The 19,666-nt window shown below is 34.2% G+C and overlaps 1 protein-coding gene across 1 annotated transcript in view; it reads left to right on the top strand.

The window, feature by feature from the left end:
• RBM44 (RNA binding motif protein 44) overlaps positions 1-18,703 on the top strand; it is a 30,780-nt gene extending 12,077 nt beyond the window's left edge. Inside the window, exons 10-15 of the mRNA XM_069465664.1 lie at positions 1,469-1,545; positions 1,651-1,724; positions 3,452-3,740; positions 8,040-8,185; positions 8,322-8,460; positions 18,646-18,703. Of these exons, the coding sequence (XP_069321765.1) occupies positions 1,469-1,545; positions 1,651-1,724; positions 3,452-3,740; positions 8,040-8,185; positions 8,322-8,445 (710 nt within the window). The 3' untranslated portion in view covers positions 8,446-8,460; positions 18,646-18,703. The remainder of the gene's footprint in view (positions 1-1,468; positions 1,546-1,650; positions 1,725-3,451; positions 3,741-8,039; positions 8,186-8,321; positions 8,461-18,645) is intronic.
• Positions 18,704-19,666: the final 963 nt, after the last annotated feature.

Here is a 19,666-nt window from a genome sequence, read left to right as displayed (position 1 = left end):
CACTGCAATATAAAAATGTAAAGCTAGGTAGTTTCACTGTTTTCTCTGTAGAATACATTTATAATCCAAAGAGATTAACAAATTAAATGAAGTAAGTTAATGAAGAAGGTTAGGTATTAATTACCTAAAGTTGAAAGACTCTGCCTGAATTCTAGCACTAATACTTAACAGATTTGGCCTGAACTCCTATGACCTCAGTATCATCATCTGCAAAATGGAAATAATATTAATAATAGCTACCTCACGGGGTGGTTGGGAGAATCATGTGAGATGATGTGTATATAAAGTGCTTAGCATATTGCCTGGAGCAAAGCATTCAATAAGTGCTAGGCTACTCTTATTACTATTATTACTTGATGAAAACAATAAAATTTACAAATCTCCCATTATTTAAAAATTATTAAAACATAAGTAAAAGTACTCATGAATTCATTCAACAATATTTGTTTACTCCCTATATGCCAGGTATAGGATTTGCTAGTAATTCAAATCTCAATTTAGTGAATCTTTTTTGATTTCAGACCAGGTTCCCTTCACAATATTGATTATGAGATTGCAGTGTAAGAATTTTGAATTTTTTTGTCAAGCAAGAAAAAAATTATCTATAATCCTAGTATTTGTGGTTTCCAAAATCATGCTAACTCAAGTAATTTGTCTCTTTTTTTCTTATGTGCTGTTAACATTATCACAAGCTGTATAATACCTGCTGTTGATACTTGTCTGATTGAAAGGTTTTCTTGGTGCGCTATTTCCCCAACAAAGGAATGTATGTAAAGAGGTCTCTATAACCACTAACTCTAGCCAGCACTAACACTAAGGAGTTAAGAGCCTGTGTTCATCCAGTGTTCTCATAGCACTTCTCTGAACCAGAGACAAATGACAGACTTTTTTAGTCGTGATGTACAGTCAGCCCATGGGTTCTGTATTCATGGATTCAACCAACTTACTTGTCATTATTTCCTAAACAATACAGCATAACAACTATTTACATAGAATTTACATTGTATTAGGTATTATAAGTAATCTAGAGATGATTTAAAGTATACAGAAGGATGTGTGTAGCTTATATGCAAATACTATGCCATTTTATATAAGGGATTTGAGCATCCTCAGATCTTGGTATCTGCAGGGAGTCCTAGAACCAATCCCCCAGGGATACCAAGGGACAGCTGTAACTGATTACTCCGTTTAGATGTAATTTATTCATTTGAGCTGTGAGAGACTTAATATCAACTAATCCAACCCATTTATTTTTTAAGATGATATGATTAAGGCCCAGAAATCTTAACACTGTACTCCATGCTTTTGGTCTTCAGTCTAGTCTTGCTGATATTTGCTGATAACTTTATAATAAGCTTTGTGATGGTAAAAAGAAACCATGAAATATTTAGCAATTTTTCATTTTCTCTTAAACATCTCAATACAATAATGATCATTTCTGTTGTATATTGTGTTTTTCTACAAGGAGAAATGAATGTTGAACCCTTACGAAGAGATAAAGGTTATTTGATACATGTTGGTGGTCTCTGCCCTTCAGTATCTGAGGTATGCCAAGATTTCTTTTTTGAACTTCATTTTTAAATGTATTAATTGTTCATATTATGATTATTTGTTTTTCTACTTTTCACAAACTTATTTCTCCTTTTTTAGGCTGATTTAAGGTGTCATTTCCAGAAATACCAAGTTTCTGAAATTTCAATTTATGATTCTTCTACTAATTACAGGTGTGTTTCCCAAATTCAGTCAAATGTGCATTACTGTGTGCCTGCTGCTCACTAGAGGTTCTGTACCAGACATCAGCCACAGTGGTGATAAAGGCCATTCCCACAGGAGTTTCCCAGGCTAGTATAGGGGGACACGTAGACATATAGTTGCAGTCATTATAGACAAATAGCTGTAGTCATTAGTTTGTGCTGTTCTTAATCAGATCTTTCTTTGATTATACTTTGTAGCTTGTTATTAGTGGTATATAGCAGACTTACTGACTTTTGTGTACTTTATCTTGTTACTTACTGTTTCATAGGGAAAGTAGAGTGCCTTAGTTAAGGAGAATAGGCTCCAGAAATAGATAACTTTGGTTCAGTTCCCAGGTCTGTCAGCAACTTGATGAATAAATTTGGGCAATTTACTTAACCTTTTTGTACCTCAGCCTCTTTGTCTATAAAGTGAGGTTAATAGTATTGTCATAGCATTGTTGTGAAACTATTATGAGTTAAATATGTAAAGCACTAGGAGTAAATCCTGGCACATAGTAGACGCACAGAAAATTGTATTCTATTATTTCTGATTTTAATTGCTTTGTAGATGATACTTTTATACTTTTTAGGTAGATAGCTACATCATCTATATATAATCTCTTCCAATATGTATGTTACTACATTGTCAGATCATTCAAAAGTATCAAATCACAATGGTGATGGCATAATGGAAATACCTTTACTGTCTTCTTATAAAAAATAATGGCTGTTCATTTCAGATATGAAAATCTTTATCAATTAAGAAAGAATCCTATTTGTAGTTGGGGTTGAAATTTGTTAAAACATAGGTGTTTAATTTTATTTAATGGAATCACCTAAGATTATATGCTTTTTAAATTTTACTTATTAATGTGGTATTAATACATTTCATTATATTAAAGTAGTATTATAATCCTATGAGTATTACCTGATGTGAAAGATTTTTTAGTATCTTGTTGAGTCCTTAAAAAAAACTTTGTGGGTTTTTTTTTTTTCTTAGGTATCATACATACATTAGAAAATATAGTTAAATGCAAAAATACAAGAAAGTTATAAAAAATTATCCATAGTCCCATCATTTGAAAACAACCACTTTTCAGATTTGGTATATATCCTTCCACTGACACAGTCTAGGTCTGGTGCTTTTATAGGAATAGCTCTTGCCTGACTTCCTCAATTATATGGTTAAAATTCTGATTAGATTTTCCAACTCTTTTTTTTTTTTTTCCTTTTTTTTTTTTTCTTTTTTTTTTTTTTTTGTCTACATATTTTCCCACAACAAGGCCACAAAGATATTCTCTTAAATATTCTGGTAAATGTTTTAAATTTTGACTTTCACATTGCAAGCCTTTGAGTCATCTGGAGGTTATGTTTGAATATAGGAATTAATTTTAATTTTTTAGTATAAATAACTAGTCCCCAGATTGCTAATCTCTGCAACTTTATCATAAATCAGCTTTGCATTAAATTTTAATATAAAATTAATAGATAATTCATGAGAAATGCGTACTATCTTTTATTTCCCATCTTTAATTTGGTTTTTATTTAGTTATCCTAAATAAACATTCTTCCTGATTTCAAGCTAAGTATATCAACCTTTATAAGAGCATTTATTATTGTGAAAACCATATTTGAGCTAGTGGTTACAAAATTAAGTTTGATTTAATTTAAAGTCATTAATGAAAATCTTTTGGTTTTTTGCTTTTCTATTTTAGATATGCATCTCTTGCTTTCAAAAAAAACAGTGATGCAAAGATGGCTGTGAAAGAAATGAATGGGCTAGAAATAAATGGAAAATCAGTAAATGTGCGACTTGTTAAAACTCCTGGAGAATACCCATCACCGCTTGCCTCCAAATGTGGGAATAAAACTAGTTTGAATAATTTGGAGAAAAGCACAAACAAAGAAATCAACTCAGCCATCCCTGTTGCTAGATTGCCCAGAACTAGGCCAAGGCAGCTGGGATCTGAGCAAGACAGTGAGTTTTTTTCTTTTGACCAGAAGGTTAGTTTTCTTGATTGATCCCTTAAATGGTCTTTGTACATGCCATATTGCTATAAGTAGCTTTGTAGAATAAATAACTCCAGTATCAGCAGTCTTGAAGTGGGAATGAGAGCAGTAATCTGAATTGTTTTTAACCTTGGATCCACCCTAACCTGCTTTTGTACAATTCCAGTTGTTCCTGGAGGTAAATGTAGATCTTTGTAGACCTAGCTAAAGAGAAACTCATTCTTTTTAACTTTAGGCTCTTTGCCAGCCCTTTACAGCTGCAGTCCCCAACCCCTGGACCACAGACTGGTACCAGTCTGTGGCCTCTTAGGAACTGGGCTGCACCACAGGAGGTGAGCAGTGGGTGAATGAGCAAAGTTTCATCTGTATTTATAGCTGCTCCCCATCACTTGCATCACTGCCTGAGCTCCACCTCCTGTCAGATCAGCAGTGGAATTAGATTCTCATAAGAGCTCCAACCCTACTGTAAATTGCACATGCAAGGGATCATTAGCAAAGAGGGTTGACTGCACAGAGACCATAATAAATCAGTTGCTTGCAGACTAATATCAAAACCCTATCAGGGAGTGCCAAGTGACAATGTAGTAATATAGAAATAAAGTGTACAATAAATGTAATGCACTTGAATCATTCCAAAACTATCCCCCTCATCTACCCCCCAGCCTAGTCCCTGGAAAAATTGTCTTCCATGAAACCAGGCCCTGGTGCCAAAAAGGTGGGGGACTGCTGCTTTACAGTCTTTTTTTTCTTTTTTATTCTTGAATAGTACTACTCTGTAAGTAGCTAATTATTATACTTTTATCATTTTTATAGCTAACTTTATCTCATAATTGTTAAAACCATAAAAGGTAGTCATTTTATTTTCCTATGCCCTCATCTGTACCTCACTAGGTTTTAAACACTATGTGGAAAATGATGGAAGTTTGCTTTGTTCACTCTTTCCACTGCTCAGCCAAATGCCTGGGATCCCGTAGGCATTCCACAGACCTTTCTTTTTAATGTACATAGAGTAAAGTGCATGTTTTGGTGTCCATGACTTTAGATGAATGCATACAGGCAAGTAACCACCACCATAATCAAGATACAAAACAGTTTCATCATTCCAGAAAATTCTTTCATGCTCTGATATATTTACTGTTCTTATAATTTTACCTTTTTCAGAATGTCATGTAAATGAAATCATACTATGTAGCCCCAGTAGTCTGGCTTCTTTCACTTAACTTAATGCATTTGACACTGATCCATGCTGTTGGGTGTATCAGTATTTCATTCCTGTTCATGTATTTCTCGTTTTTATTCAGTTATTTTCTTACTGAGTTTTGAATTCTTTATCAGATATATAAACTGCAAATAATTCTTCTCAGCTTGTGCCTAGTCTTTTCATCTTAACAGTGTCTTTCTCAGCAGGGGTTTTTAATTTTGATAAAGTATAATCTATTAATTTTGCTTTTATAACTTATACTTTTTAGTGTTGTAGCTAAGAGATCTTAGCATAATTCAAGGTCACAAAAGTTTTTAGTTAATTTTTATATATTGTTTCAGGTTGAATTGTGGTGGTTTTGTTTATTTCTATTTTGCATATGGAATTGTTCCCGTGTCATTTGTTGAGAAGACTATCTAATTTCCATTGAATTACCTTTGCACCTTGGCCAAAAGTCAATCGCCCCTATTTGTGTGGATCTATTTCTAGACTGTATCAGTTCCATTGAGCTGTTTATCTATCTTTCCACCCATACTACATGGTCTTGATTACTGTAGCTTTATAGCAACTCTTGAAATCAGGTGGAATGAGCCCTCTAACTTTATTATTTTTTTAAATTGTGGCTGTTCTAGTCTCATTGTCTTGCTATATAAATTTTATAATTCAACTTGTCTATCTATAACAAAAATCCTACTTGGATTTTTATTGGGGTTACTTTGAATCTACAGATCAGCACACATCCCTTTTAAATAAGTGGATAAAAGAATAAATATTCGTTGAATAAATGAATCTAAATTTTTCCCGTAATAAGATAAAGGGATCTCTTTTAACTATGTCTGTTTTCCAATCTTTTCCTAATTCCTGGAGTTATCACATTCCTTTTCTATACCATTACCGTTTCCACTCACAGACCTTTGTCTCTACTCACAGTCAGGCATAGCCTTTCTTTATCCTGAGAGGATTTTCACTTGACTTTGCACTCCTTTGACGTTACTATCCTTATCTGTCCTGTGTTCTTATTGCCATACTTCTCAATGAAGTGATTTATATACAATGTCTCAATTTCTTTGATTGCTTCTCTCCTTTGTCCTAATAATCTGACTTCAGTCTTTACAATTTCTCTTGAACTGCTCTTTCCGTTGTCACTGGTGACCTTTTTATTGTCTTTCCCCATCTGCCTTCTTGACTCCTTGGCCTCTTTAAAATTAGTCATTTCTTTCTTGAAATTCTTTTCCTCTCATCTCAGTGACACTTTATGTTTAGGATTTTTTGTTTCCTTCTTTCCACAGTAAGAAGGAAGGAAACAAAGTACAATTAGGTTACACGGGGACCTAAACAGAAGGTTTGAGAACTGTGGCTTCTCCTCTAACTTCTCATGTAGCAATTAGTATGGTTTCTTGCCTCTGCATCTCTGTACTCATTCTCCTCCTCCTCTCTGCACACTGGTTTTCTCTGCTCATGACTGTTTTCTGCCCCCATTTGGCTTTATTTTACTTAATTCTGACTCTACAATATTTTCAGTTTGACAGATTAATTTGCTTCATATTCCAATTCCACATTCTTTAACAGGAAATATAATTGATCCAGCCCATGATTTTGATCTTAAATGAGCTCAAAAGACAAGATTCTTGGTCCAGTCAGCTGTGGCAGTGGGCTGTGAGGTTGGCAGAGGAAAGGTATAACTAGGGCCCCGTGGGCTGTCAGTGGTAGTTGTCAGAGTATATGGAGAGGGAAGCTCCTTTTGCCATCTTTGTTAAACTATACTCCAAGTGCTCCCACCTTGGTAGCAACTTCTTTTTCCCTTTTTCTTTTTCTCAGATTCTCAACATTCTATTCATTTGTTTAGAAAATATTTATTGTTTACAATGAGAGGCAAAATTATGATGATTAAAAACAACTTTTATATTTATAACCTGGCTCTACCTCCTACTCATCCTGTGACTCTGGGAGAGTTACCTCACTCTCTGAGCTTTTTAACTTAAAATGAGGATAATAGTTCTTACCTCAAATATTTAAAAGTTTAAATGGGCTTAATACGGAAACATTCTTAGTACAATGTACTGAGAATGTGCTCAGTAAGTATAGCTATTATCGTTGCTATTACATAGCAGTAATTTGGCTTTTTCTTGGAGAGCTCATTTTTTCTGTGGTTTCAACTATCACTTTAAACTATCACATTCCAATCTTTTCATTTATTTATTCAACAAAGACTTATTACATACCAACTGTGTACATTATTCTAGGAACTGGGAAAGCAACAGTGAACAAAATAGACAAAAATCTGTGCTCTTATGAAGCTTAAATCTAGTGGGGGAGATAATGGCAATAAGTAAAATGTAATATTCTGATGTGACAGCTAATATTTTATGTATTTTTTCCTGACTTTTCATCTAGGATTTAAAGTCTGAGCCCTTCCTTTGTTGAACTTTCATGGGATTTACAGTGGTTTCCCACAATTTATAGTCTACTTGCATGGTTAATAGTAGCTAATTGATCATTTTAATTTTATCTTTTCACAAATGAAGGGGACTGCACTTTATATTACTGTTTTTCCCCCCATAACCTGTGACATAATTCTGGGCATATAGTTTGTGTTCATTACATACAGTATTTATTAAATAAAATATAGAATAGTTACAGTTATACTCTTCAGACCAGCCTTTCTCAGTTGGATTGATTAAAAGAATTAAGCTTTAATGCCCTAAGCCTAAAACATTCATTTTATTTAATAGGTTAACCTCTCTCCTGTACACTAGAATGGATCTAGTTATGTCCTGTCTTTGGGAAGGCTGAGAAAATAGTTACATCATTTTATGTGTTCTGTGGTTCAGAGGAGGAATCCCAGTTGAGAAAGGCTGATTTAGACATAGTCTCATAGACTTTATCATTACTATAAAAAAATATGTTGGGCATATTTTTTTAATACATGGCCCTGAACACAGCTGAAGTAAATTTACTTGGTATAAATAATCTTAAAAGTAAAACTTTTAGAACATTTGATTTTATTTATAATTTTAAAATTTATTTTAATTGAATAAGCTGGATTATCTCTATGTAATGGTTTTAAGAAAACTTTTAAAATGCTCATTTAGGGTGTGAAGAAGAATTGTAAACAAATTGAATCTGCTAAATTATTACCTGATGCACCTATTAGATTCATACCTCCAAATACGTTGAACTTGCGTAGCTTCACCAAGATCATGAAGAGACTGGCTGAACTACATCCAGAAGTCAGCAGGTAACAACTAAAGTTATATTTTAATTGGTTTTAAGCTTTTTATGTAAAAGCATAGTTCAATTCAATAACATAGCAATAGTATGAATGTGTTACTTTGAAAAAGACAAATGCTGATGTATGTTTTCCTTTTGCATAGAGACCGTATTATAGAAGCTCTTCAGGAAGTAAGAATAAATCATAAAGGTTTTCTGAATGGCTTATCTATTAATACTATTGTGGAAATGACTTCATCCGTTCTGAAAAACTCTGCTTCCAGTTAGGAATAAAAACAAGAGGTAAAATAATCATATTCTTTTTTATCTAAATATTACTTTAAAATTTTAAGCTATTGATTTCATTTTTCACATAAAATGAATGATATTGAATTAAAAATAATAAAATTTAAAAACAAACATATTACTATTAATATAAAACCATTTACCCCAAAATTGATTGGTTTAACATTTATCATCTCACAGTTTGCAGATTAAGATTCAAGGATGGCTTAGCTGGGTAGTTTTAGTTCAGAGTCTTTCATGTTGCAGTAAAGAAGTTGGCCTGGACTGTAGTCATCCAAGAGGCCACACTGAGCCTGGAGGATCTCCTAAGACGGCTCATTCACATGCCTGTTGGCAAGAGGCCTCGATTCCTTATTACATGGGCCTTTCCATAGGACTCTTTGAATGCCTTTACATTGTGGCAGCTGGCTTCTCCTGAGCAAGAGAGCAAGATGGAAGCTGCCTTGTCCTACCCTCAGGAATCACAATCCATCATTTTGCCACATTCTATTAGATGAAGGTTCCTACATCAACTCATACTCAAGGGGAGGGAAATTTAACCCCACCTCTTAAAAAAAGGCATATCAAAGAATTTGTTTATATATTTTAAAATGACTGCCAATGAACATATGCAATACCTTTTTACAAAATAGTAGAGACTTCTGTACAGTTATAGGTGTGTAGATGACTCAAGCCAACTGTCTACTAAGAACAACTAGAAAAGCTGAACAAATATTAAAAAACCATCTGCTTGAAGGCACTGATGAGCTATCAAGATAATGATGAATTACTGGATCAGGGTACAAAGAGGAGTCTCAAAGTATGCCCAGTGTTTGGGGCCACTTTCCCCCAGTGTTATTTGCAGAGGGGAAGCTAGGAAGGAGTTCATGGGCCATTTTGATAGCATTGCAGCCAGGGGAATATGGGGTCTTGGTAAATTCTCAGCTTGGGAGTTGGGACCCCAAAGGGCTGTACTTGAGAATAAGTTTGAACTAGAAATACATGTTCCTCAGAAGGGTTGTAACTCAGCTTCAGAATTTAGTCCCTAAATTAGATTGAGATGATCTTGGGTTATGAGTTCTGCCAGGCACCTGGAAGAAATGAAAGTAAGACTTCTCTGGAAGAAAATAATATCATTTTAGGCCTCAAATTATTTATGCCAACAATTTTGTACTGGTTAGTTTATTTTATAAATAAGAACATACAATCAAAAATAATCACGGCCAGTGGGCACAGTGGCTCACACCTGTAATCTCAGCACTTCAGGAAACTGAGGTAGAAGGATCACTTGAGGCCAGGAGTTTTGAAACCAGTGTGGGCAACGTAGAAAGACCAGATCTCTACAAAAAATGAGGAAGACATTTAAAAAGCTCAGGGAAAGCTAGGCCCCTCACACCAGTTAGCCCAGCTGTGAATGCAAAGGACAAGTTCTTCAAGGAAATGCAAAGTACCACTCCAGTGAACACATGAATGACAAAAAAGCAAAACAGCTTTATTGCTGATACAGAGAAAGTTTGTGTGCTCTGGATAGATCACACCAGCTACAACATTCCCTCAAGCCAAAATCTAATTTAGAGCAGGCTCCTCTCTTCAATTCCGTGAAGACAGAGAGAGGTGAGGAAGCTGCAGAAGAAAATATGAAGCTAGCAGTTGGTGCATGAGGCTTAAGTAAAGAAGCCATCTCCATAACATAAAAGTGCAAGGTGAAGCAGCAAGTGCTGATGGATAAGCTGTAGCAAGTTATCCATAACATCTAGCTAGGATAATTGATGAAGGTTGATACGCTAAACAACAGATTTTTAATCTAGGCCTAGTAGAAGAAATAGCCTTCTGTTAGAAGATATCATCTAAGACTTTCATAGCCAGAGAAGTCAATGCCTAGCTTCAAAGGACAGGCTGACTCTTTTTAGGAGCCAGCATAGCTGGTGACTTTAAATGGAAGCCTATGCTCATTTACTGTTCTGACAATTCAAGAGTACTTAGGAATGATGCTAATTCTACTGTGCCTGTGCTCTGTAAGTGGAACAACAAAGCCTGGGTGACAACAGCATGATATACTGAATCTTTTTAGCCTGCTCTTAAGACCTATTGCTCAGGAAAAGATTCCTTTCAAAATATTACCCCTTATCAACAATGCACCTAGTCACCCAAGAGCTCCGATGGAGATGTACAAGGATATTCAAGTTGTTTTTATGCTTGCTAACATCCATTCTTCAGCCCGTGGACCAAGGAGTAATTTCGACTTTCAAGTCTTATTATTTAAGAAATGTATTTCACAGGCAGATCACTAAGCCTGGGAGCTCGAGGCTGCAGTGACCAATTGCACCACTGCACTCTCACCTAGGTGACAGAGCAAGACCCAATCTCAACAAAAAAAGAAAGAAATATATTTTGTAAGGTTTTAGCTGCCATATGTACTGATTTCTTTGATGGATCTGGGCAAAGTAAATTGAAAGTTTTCTGGAAAGGATTTATCATTCTAGATGCCATTAAGAACATTTGTGATTCATGGGAGGAGGTCAAAATATCAACATTAACCGGAGTTTAGAAATTGATTTCTACCCTTATGGATGACTTTGAGGAGGTTGAAGACTTCAGTAGAGGAAGTCACTGCACACATGGCAGAAATAGCAAGAGAACTAGAATTAGAAATGGAGCCTAAAAGTCACTAAATTGTTGCAATCTCATCGTAAAAGTTGAATGGATGAGCAGTTGCTTCTTGTGGATGAGCAAAGAAAGTGGTTTCCTGAGATGGAACCTACTCCTGGTGAAACTGCTGTGAACATTGTTGAAATTGCAACAAGATATTTGTATTATTACATAAACTTAGTTGATAAAGCAGCAGGGTTTGAGAGAATTGACTCCAGCTTTGAAAGAAGTTCTGTGAGTTAAATGCTATCAAAGAGCACTGCATACTATAGAGAATTCTTTTGTGAAAGGAAGAGTGAATTGATGTGTCAAACTTCATTATTGTCTTATTTTAAGAAACTGCCTCAGCCATCTCACCCTTTAGCAACCACAACCCTGATCAGTCAGCAGCCATCAACAGTGAGGCAAGACCCTCTACCAGCAAAAAGATTGACTCACCGAAGGCTCACATGATCATTAGCAATTTTTAGTAATAAAGTATTTTTAAAATTAAGCTAGGTACGTCATGTTTTTAGACAGTGCTATAGCACACTTAATAAACTACAGTATTTTTTATGCACTGGGAAACCAAAAAAGTCACATAACTCACTTTATTGCAGTGGTCTGGAACCAAACCCACAATATCTCCAAAGTCTGCCTGTGGTGATTTCTAATGTCTGTGTAACTGGAGTTTTAACAAAAAAAGGAGAGGAAAGAGAAAATAGAGTGGATATAATGTTTGAAAAAATTATGGCTCAAATATTTTGAAAATGGTGAAAAACACCAAGGCACAAATTCAATAAAACCCTCTTAAATCCCAAGTATGAAAAATAAAAACATCAGAGAAAAACTGCTTTAAAAAACCAAAGCCAAAAAGAAAATCTATGAAGCAGCTGGAAGGAAAAAGTTTACCTTGAGTGCAGCAATTATACTGATACCTGATTCTCAACAAACTGTCAAATAATTCTATAAACCTCAGGGATTCTGTATCCCAGAAAAGAGCCTTCTAGAATGAATGTAAAATAATTTTCATACAAATAAAACTGATTTGTTACTTTAGAATTAGACCCACTCTAAAGAAAATACTTTAGCATTCTCTGGGAAGAAGGAAAATAATTTTAAATGAAAAGTCAAAGGTACAGGAGAAATGAAGATTTAAAAAGTAATTATGTGGTATATCTCGATTGACTTATAAAACAAGAATAATGGTGTGGGGGGGTCTAATTGAAATGCATGACAATGCTAGTACTGTTGAGGGTATTAACTATTCTAAGCACTTTGCAGTTTAGTAAGAGGGTAAAATGTCCTTTTTGGGGGGGTCCCCAAGATCACCCCACGCTCTGTCATTTGGCTGGAGGACTCACATGACTTAGTTTATAGTTGTAGTCATGGCTGTGATTTATTACAAGATACAAAGCAAGATCAGCAGAGGGAGAAGACATGGGATGAAGTCTGGGGGAAATAAGCTTCTGAGATTCCTCTCTCAGTGGAGTCACATAGGATTTGCTTAATTCCTCCAGTAATCAATTGTTACAGCATCTACAAAATGTTGTCTACCAAGGAAGCTCATTAAAGTCTCAATGCCCAGGCATTTTATTAGAGGTTGCCCATGTACGGACCTTCTGCCTAGCACATACTGAAGTTCCAGACTCTTTCAGAGAGCAAGCCGCTGTTGAGCATAAACCACACTGGTATACAGTTTTAAAATGGTGAGGTACTTACCAGTTCTGGAAATTCTGAGAAACCTCCCCTCACCCTCCACCCTGACAAATTGTAGTTTCCAGACATCAGCCAAGGGCCACCCTTGCAAGCAGGTCTTTCTAAGGATATCAGTCTCAGGCCTACTTATGTTAACTCTCTTCCACACATGTACAAGTTGATACCAGATTCTATAACTGAAGAATGCATGTTGTAATTTTTGGGGCAACCCTAAAAGAACAATTTTGAAAAGCCTACAAAAAGGTTGGACCTCTACTTACACCATATCCAAAAATTAATTTAAAGTGGATCAAAGACTTAAACATAGGAGTAAAAACTATAAAACTCTTAGAAGTAAACAGAGTTGAAAAACCTTCACAACATTGGATTTGGCAATGATCTCTTAGATATGACACCAAAGCACAGGCAGCAAAAGAAAAAAATAAATAAATTAGATTTTATTAAAATTAAAAGTTTTGAAGATCAGAGGATAATATCAGAAGAGTAAAAAGGCAGCCCATGGAATGAGAGAAAATATTTGCAAATTGTATTAGGTTATTAAGTATGAAATGTCTAATATCCTTAAGTACAAAGTTTGACAGTTGATATCTCTGACATTTCACTTCGACACTTGTTTTATTTTTATTATGAAGGTATATCCTCAGTCTTTCAAACTCACATTTTGGCTTATGATTATCTTTCAAAGTTTTTTTGGGGGGAGGGCAATTTTTGTGAAACCATGGATAAATCAAAAATTCGTGTTATTTTTGAATATGAGTCTGTCATGGAACCAGTACAGTGCAGACAGCTTGAAATATCAACGAAGTGTTTGGGAAGGATATGGCTAATAAACACCCAGTATTATCAATGCTTTGAAGTTCCAATCTGGTGATTTTAAGCTGGAAAATGAGCCACGTGGGCAACCTGAGACCAAGGTGGATAATGATGAGCTAAAAGTTGTAGTGGAAGCGAATCCATCTCAGTGGACACATGAATTAGCAGCAAGGTTTGATGTTACTGTTCCAACATTGCACCATTTGAAACAAATTGGCAAGGTTAAGAAGCTGGATAAATGGGTTCTGCATAAATTAAATGAGTGTCAGAAGAGAAATCATCTCGAAGCTTGCCTTTCTTTGCTGCCACAAGATAAAGATGAGCCATTTCTATACCATATTGTTATGTGTGATGAAAAATGTATTATTTTTGATAATTGCAAACATTTGGCACAATGGTTGGATAAAGATGCAGTGCCAAAACACAGTCCAAAACCGAATATTCATCAAAAAAAGCTAATGGTGTCTGTTTGGTGTCCAGTGCTGGTATTATCCACGACAGCTTAATGAATCCTGGTCAATGGATTACAGTGGATGTCTGCTGTAGCCAGTTGGATGAAATGATGAGGATGCTTGCGATTAAGCAGCGAGATTGGTTGATAGAGACAGGCCAATCCTCTTGCAAGACAATACTCAACCACACATTGCACAAACAACGCTGCTATAACTACAGAGGCTGGACTTGGAAACTCTCTGTCATCCACCATATTCACCAGACCTTGTATCAGCTGACTATCACTTCCAGGGTTTGGCCACTTCTTGCAAGGAAAAATACTCAATTCTCAACAAGCTATGGAAAACACCTTTCGAGATTTCATTGCCATTCGCTCTCCAGCCTTCTTCGCTGCTGGCATAAACAAGCTATCGTTAAGATGGAAAAACTGTGTCAGTAGTTTAGGCACATACTTTGATTAATTGTACTGCTTCTTGTTTAAGGTATAATAAACCACACTTTTGATTCGAAATCAGACATTTCATATTTAATGACCTAAATATATCTGATGAGGGATTGATACTCAGAATATATAAAGAACTACAACTCAACAAGAAAACCACCCAATTAAAAAATAGGCAAAGGATCTGAGTAGATATTTCTCCAAAGAAGATACACAAATAGCCAATAAGCACACAAAAAGGTGTTCAATATTACTACTTATTAGGGAAAAACAGTCGAAACCACAATGAAAAGCCAGGCGCTGTGGCATGCTCCTGTAGTCCTAGCTACTCAGGAGGATTGCTTGAGCCCAGGAATTCAAGACCAGCCTAGACAACATAGCAAGACCCCATCTCGAAACACACACACACACACACACAGTATGAGATACCACTTCATACCCATTAGGATGGCTATTCCAAAAAACAGAAGATAATAATGTTATGGAGAAACTGGAAGTTTTGTGCATTGCTGGTGGTAATGTGAAATAGCACCACTGGTGTGGAAGACAATATGGCAGTAACTTATTAACATGGCATTAATATGTAATCCAATAATTCCACTTCTGAGTATATACCCAAAAGAAGTGAAAGCAAGACTCTAACAAGTATTTGTATTCCCATGTTCATAGTAGCATTCACATTAGCTAAATGGTGGAAGCAACCCAAGTGTCCATTGATAGATGAATGGATCAACACAATGTGTGGTATATACATATAATGGATTATTATTCAACTTTGAAAAGTAATAAAATTCTGATCCATTATACAACGTGGAAGAACTTTGAACATTAAGCTAAGTTAAATAAGTCAGTCACAAAGGATAAATGCAATATGATTCCATTTATATGAGATATTTAAATTCATAGAGACGAGGTATAAGGGTGTTTGTCAGGGGCTGAGAGAAGGGGAGAATAACAAGTTAGTGTTTAATTGGTGCAGAATTTCACTTTGGAATGATGAAAAAATTCTGGAGATTGGTGGTGATGGTTGCACAACAATGTGAATTTACTTAATGCCACGGAACTGTGTATTTAAAAATGGCAGAGTTTGTTATGTATATTTTACCACAAGAAAAAGTGTATAATTCCCGTACTACTATACCATTATAGGAGAGGTATGGAGTAATAAAAAATAGTACAAAAGTAGGTAATAAAGGAAAGTAAAAAAACACATAGAAGAGTCAAGATAAATAGGAAGTACTCAGATGATGAAAAGCTAATTATGTCAGTAAATATAACTATAAATGTAAATGAACTAAATATTACTATAAACAACTAAGATTATCAGATTAGATATTTGAAAACAAACCTTTGTAGTATCTTTAGAGACATATCTAAAAAATACCAGTTTATCAAAAGATGAGTCATAATATGTAACCAAAATGTACCCCTGTAATTTCCTGAAATAAAAAATAAATAATTAAAAAAGATAAAAGCATGGAAAAAGAAATAACCATGCTATATTAGTACTAGAGAAAGTAGATTTTAAAGCAGTAAAATTATTGAAAGAAATATTCAGTGTACCAGGAATAAATAATAACTGAAAATTCTCATGCATCTAATAAAATACCTTCAAAATATATGAAACAAATATTTCCCGAACTAGCAAGGGCAATGGCTATTGTAATGGCTATTCTGCTATTGTAATGGGAGATTTTAATCATACCTCTTTAACTGATGGAAGCAGCAGACAAATCAATAATGTTGTAGAACATTTGAACTATCCAAATAACCAACTTGACTTACTGGACTTATATAGAACATAGTGCACACAAGAACTGCAAAGTCAAGTCACTTCAGGCTCCTGAAATATTTAGTTTCACCATGTGCTGAACCATAAAATAAGTCTCAGTAAATACCAGTGAACTAAGAAGTTTTCTGACTACAATGCTAATAACCTAGAAATCAGTAGTGAAAAGCTCTGTTTTGGAAATATATGTCTAGATAACCAGTGAATGAAAGAAGTCATATGAAAATTAGAATATAATGTTTTAGTGGATGATAATGAAAATGCTCCATGTCAAAACTTGTGGGATGCAGTTAGAGCTGTGATAACTGAAATGGATAGCTTTAAATGCCTGTATCACAGAAGAAAAATGACAGAAAATTAATGACTAAAATATATAACTAAAGAAGTTTGGAGAAAAACAAGAAAAGTAATAACCCAAAGGAAGTATAAGAAAGGAAATAATTGAAGTGTGGAAACTAATGAAACAAAAATATAATAAGAAACAAATATATAATAAGAAACAAATCCAAAAGCTGATTCTTGAAGAAATATAATAAAATTGATTTTTATATTAATTTTATATTGGCAGATATAAATTTATCATATTAAATGATATGTGATTAAACTGATTAAGAAAATAATGAAAAGGCAAAAATAGCCAAGGTAAAGAATTTTTTCCAAGAAGGAAGTATGACTATAGATTTTATAGACATTAAAAAGACAATAGAGGACATTGTGAATGACTTGAATGCATTTAAAATTTTAGATTAAATGGGCCACTTCCTAGAAAAAATTTAACAGAAATGACACTAGGCATTACAAAACATATTACCAGTCCTATATTTATTAAAGAAATTGAATCATAAATAGAATCCCACAAAATAAAATGCAAGCACAGATGGCTACATTGATGACTTCTCCCAAACACTTAAAGAAGAAAGAACATCATTCTAAAAAGTCTTCCAGAGAAATCAGCAGTCTGAACACCAACACCAGATAAAGACATTACAAGAATGGAAGATTAAAGGCCAGTCTCATAAACATGGATGCAAAAACTTCTAAACAAAATATAGCAAACTTAATTCAGCAATTTATGAAAAGAATAATACATTATAGTCAAACTGACTTCAGGAATGCAAGATTGAGCTAACATTGGAAAATCAGTGTAAGAGAGGGTAATTATGTTAATGTTTTATCAATAGGAACCAAGACCTTTTGTGTACAAGGAAAAAGATATGGGTTGAAAAATCAAGAGTGGAGTTTTAAATTCTATACCATTACATTTGAGTCAGAAGTAATATAAACTCATTTTAAAAATACATATTTTAGCATTTCCACTGAAAACACTTAGAAGCGGTGACGACCCAACTACACTGAGCACAACTCGCATCTAGCTTGTCATTTCTAAATACTATTTCCTACTTGTTTTCCTTTTTACAGCCACACATTTAAATATACTGCTTTATATTTGCTTTCTTAACCATCTTACCTATCTTGTTTCTACCCCCAGTAATCTATTCAGCCTAATCTTGACAATTTCCAAGTTAGTTCCCAAATAATCAGCTAAGTGCTTTCCTCATTCTTCATACTCCTAAACCATGTTGTTACATGTCATAGTCTTTATGAGCCATTCCCTTAAAATTATTTTAAATTAAGATATACTTACAACAGAGTACACTAATCCAAACTGTACAGCTCAATGAATGTTCACATGTCTGTGCACAGGTCTACATTACCAGGTCAAGATATATAAAGTTTCCAGTATCCCGGGAGGTTCCTATATGCCCCTTCTCAGTTATGACCCACACACAACTACCCACAGAGATAACCTTGTTCTGACTTTTGAGTGCTCAGAATTCAGCAATGAAAACATAAAATCCCTGCCTTCAAGGACCTTACCTTCTAGAGAGGAGAAGGAAATACATCAAAAAGATAATTTCAAATAGTGACAAATTATACAAAGCAAAGTAATGGGCTAGAAAATAACTGGGGTAGCTTAGGTGCTTCATAGTGAATGAAGTAAATTTATCACCTGACTTCAAGTGATTTTTCTGTTCAAAACACTGCAACGTTTTTATCACTTTGACAATTCAGTTTTTTCTGTTAAAACAGTCTGAAAAGTTCTCTGTGTATATATCTGGTAGCCTGTTTCTGTTAATTTAGTAAAAGAGTTTAATGATTTGATTAATCATGAAATAGAGTTTAATGGTAAAGGACTGTATATGATATTCATGTATATGATAAATGTTTTATCAAAATGATCAGTTTAATAGAGTATACTGATAACTAATTATGTATTTTTCTGGAATTTTGGATTTAGCTTAGTCGACATGTTTATTTATTTATTGTTGATTTCTTTCTTCTCATCTTGGCCCTATAGGATTTCCCTGGAAAGTATGAGATCCCTGCTTCAGAGAATGTCCTACAGCACTTAGAAAAACATAATAGCAAAATGATGTAATTAAATAGGCTCTATAAATGTACTTAGCTGTTAAAATAGTCTACTTTATGGCCCTCCTTTATAATCTAGCAACAGTTGCCTCTATAATATTAAGATCTTCTCTATATAAAAAATAGAATTTTAATAAGTTACAAAACTTTATTTTGAACTCATTACTTAGAGACTTCAAGCTGCATATTTTGGATTAGAAAAAATAGTCTTGTCCACTTAAAAAACCTTTATTATATTGGTTCTTTAAAATATTGACTGAGAGGTTTGTGAAATGATTTCAATACATTTAAAATAATGTAATTTACCTGTGAAGTTCATGTCTTAGTTATAGTTTTCAGTTGTCTTAAGACTCTTACATTGGACCATAGGATAACAGATAAATAAACTGAATCTATAGATAACACAACATTTTGGAATGTGTATATTTTTAACCTTCCAAGGTAATTAAATTACTGCTGTGATACATTTGATGCATTTTTATGACCTCGGTATAAAACATTCAGGTGTATTATCCCGGTTTTCACTGGAAATGATGAACCCATGAGTGCTTTGGTAAAGTACGTAAAATTTAAATGGTCACCATATTGCTTGCATTCATTTTGTGATAAGCTCTGTTGTATTAGGTTAGAGTGTAAATTGGAACAATCCTAAAAGGCTAATTTTGTGCTTTAATAGCAATAAAGAATATAAGCTTCTTTAATTGCTTTTTAAAAGTAACATACTGTTTAAAGTTGCATTTTTACTAATAGTAAGATTAACATTTAAGTATGCTTTTTGTTCTTCAAATGTTTAGAGTATCCAATATTTAGTTGGTGTCACTTGATTAAAAATTACCCATTTAACATTTATATTTGATGTATTTATATTTAATAAAGGCAGCTAATTCGTATTGCCACTGTAAATTTAATACTTTTTACAGGTTCAATGACATTTTCCAAGTGTAAATTAA

The sequence above is a fragment of the Eulemur rufifrons genome, chromosome 1 (genome assembly GCF_041146395.1).
Source record: "Eulemur rufifrons isolate Redbay chromosome 1, OSU_ERuf_1, whole genome shotgun sequence".
Classification (NCBI taxonomy): Eukaryota; Metazoa; Chordata; class Mammalia; order Primates; family Lemuridae; genus Eulemur; species Eulemur rufifrons.
Note: the sequence above shows the minus strand (reverse complement) of the source record. Positions and strands in the feature narration are given on the sequence as shown.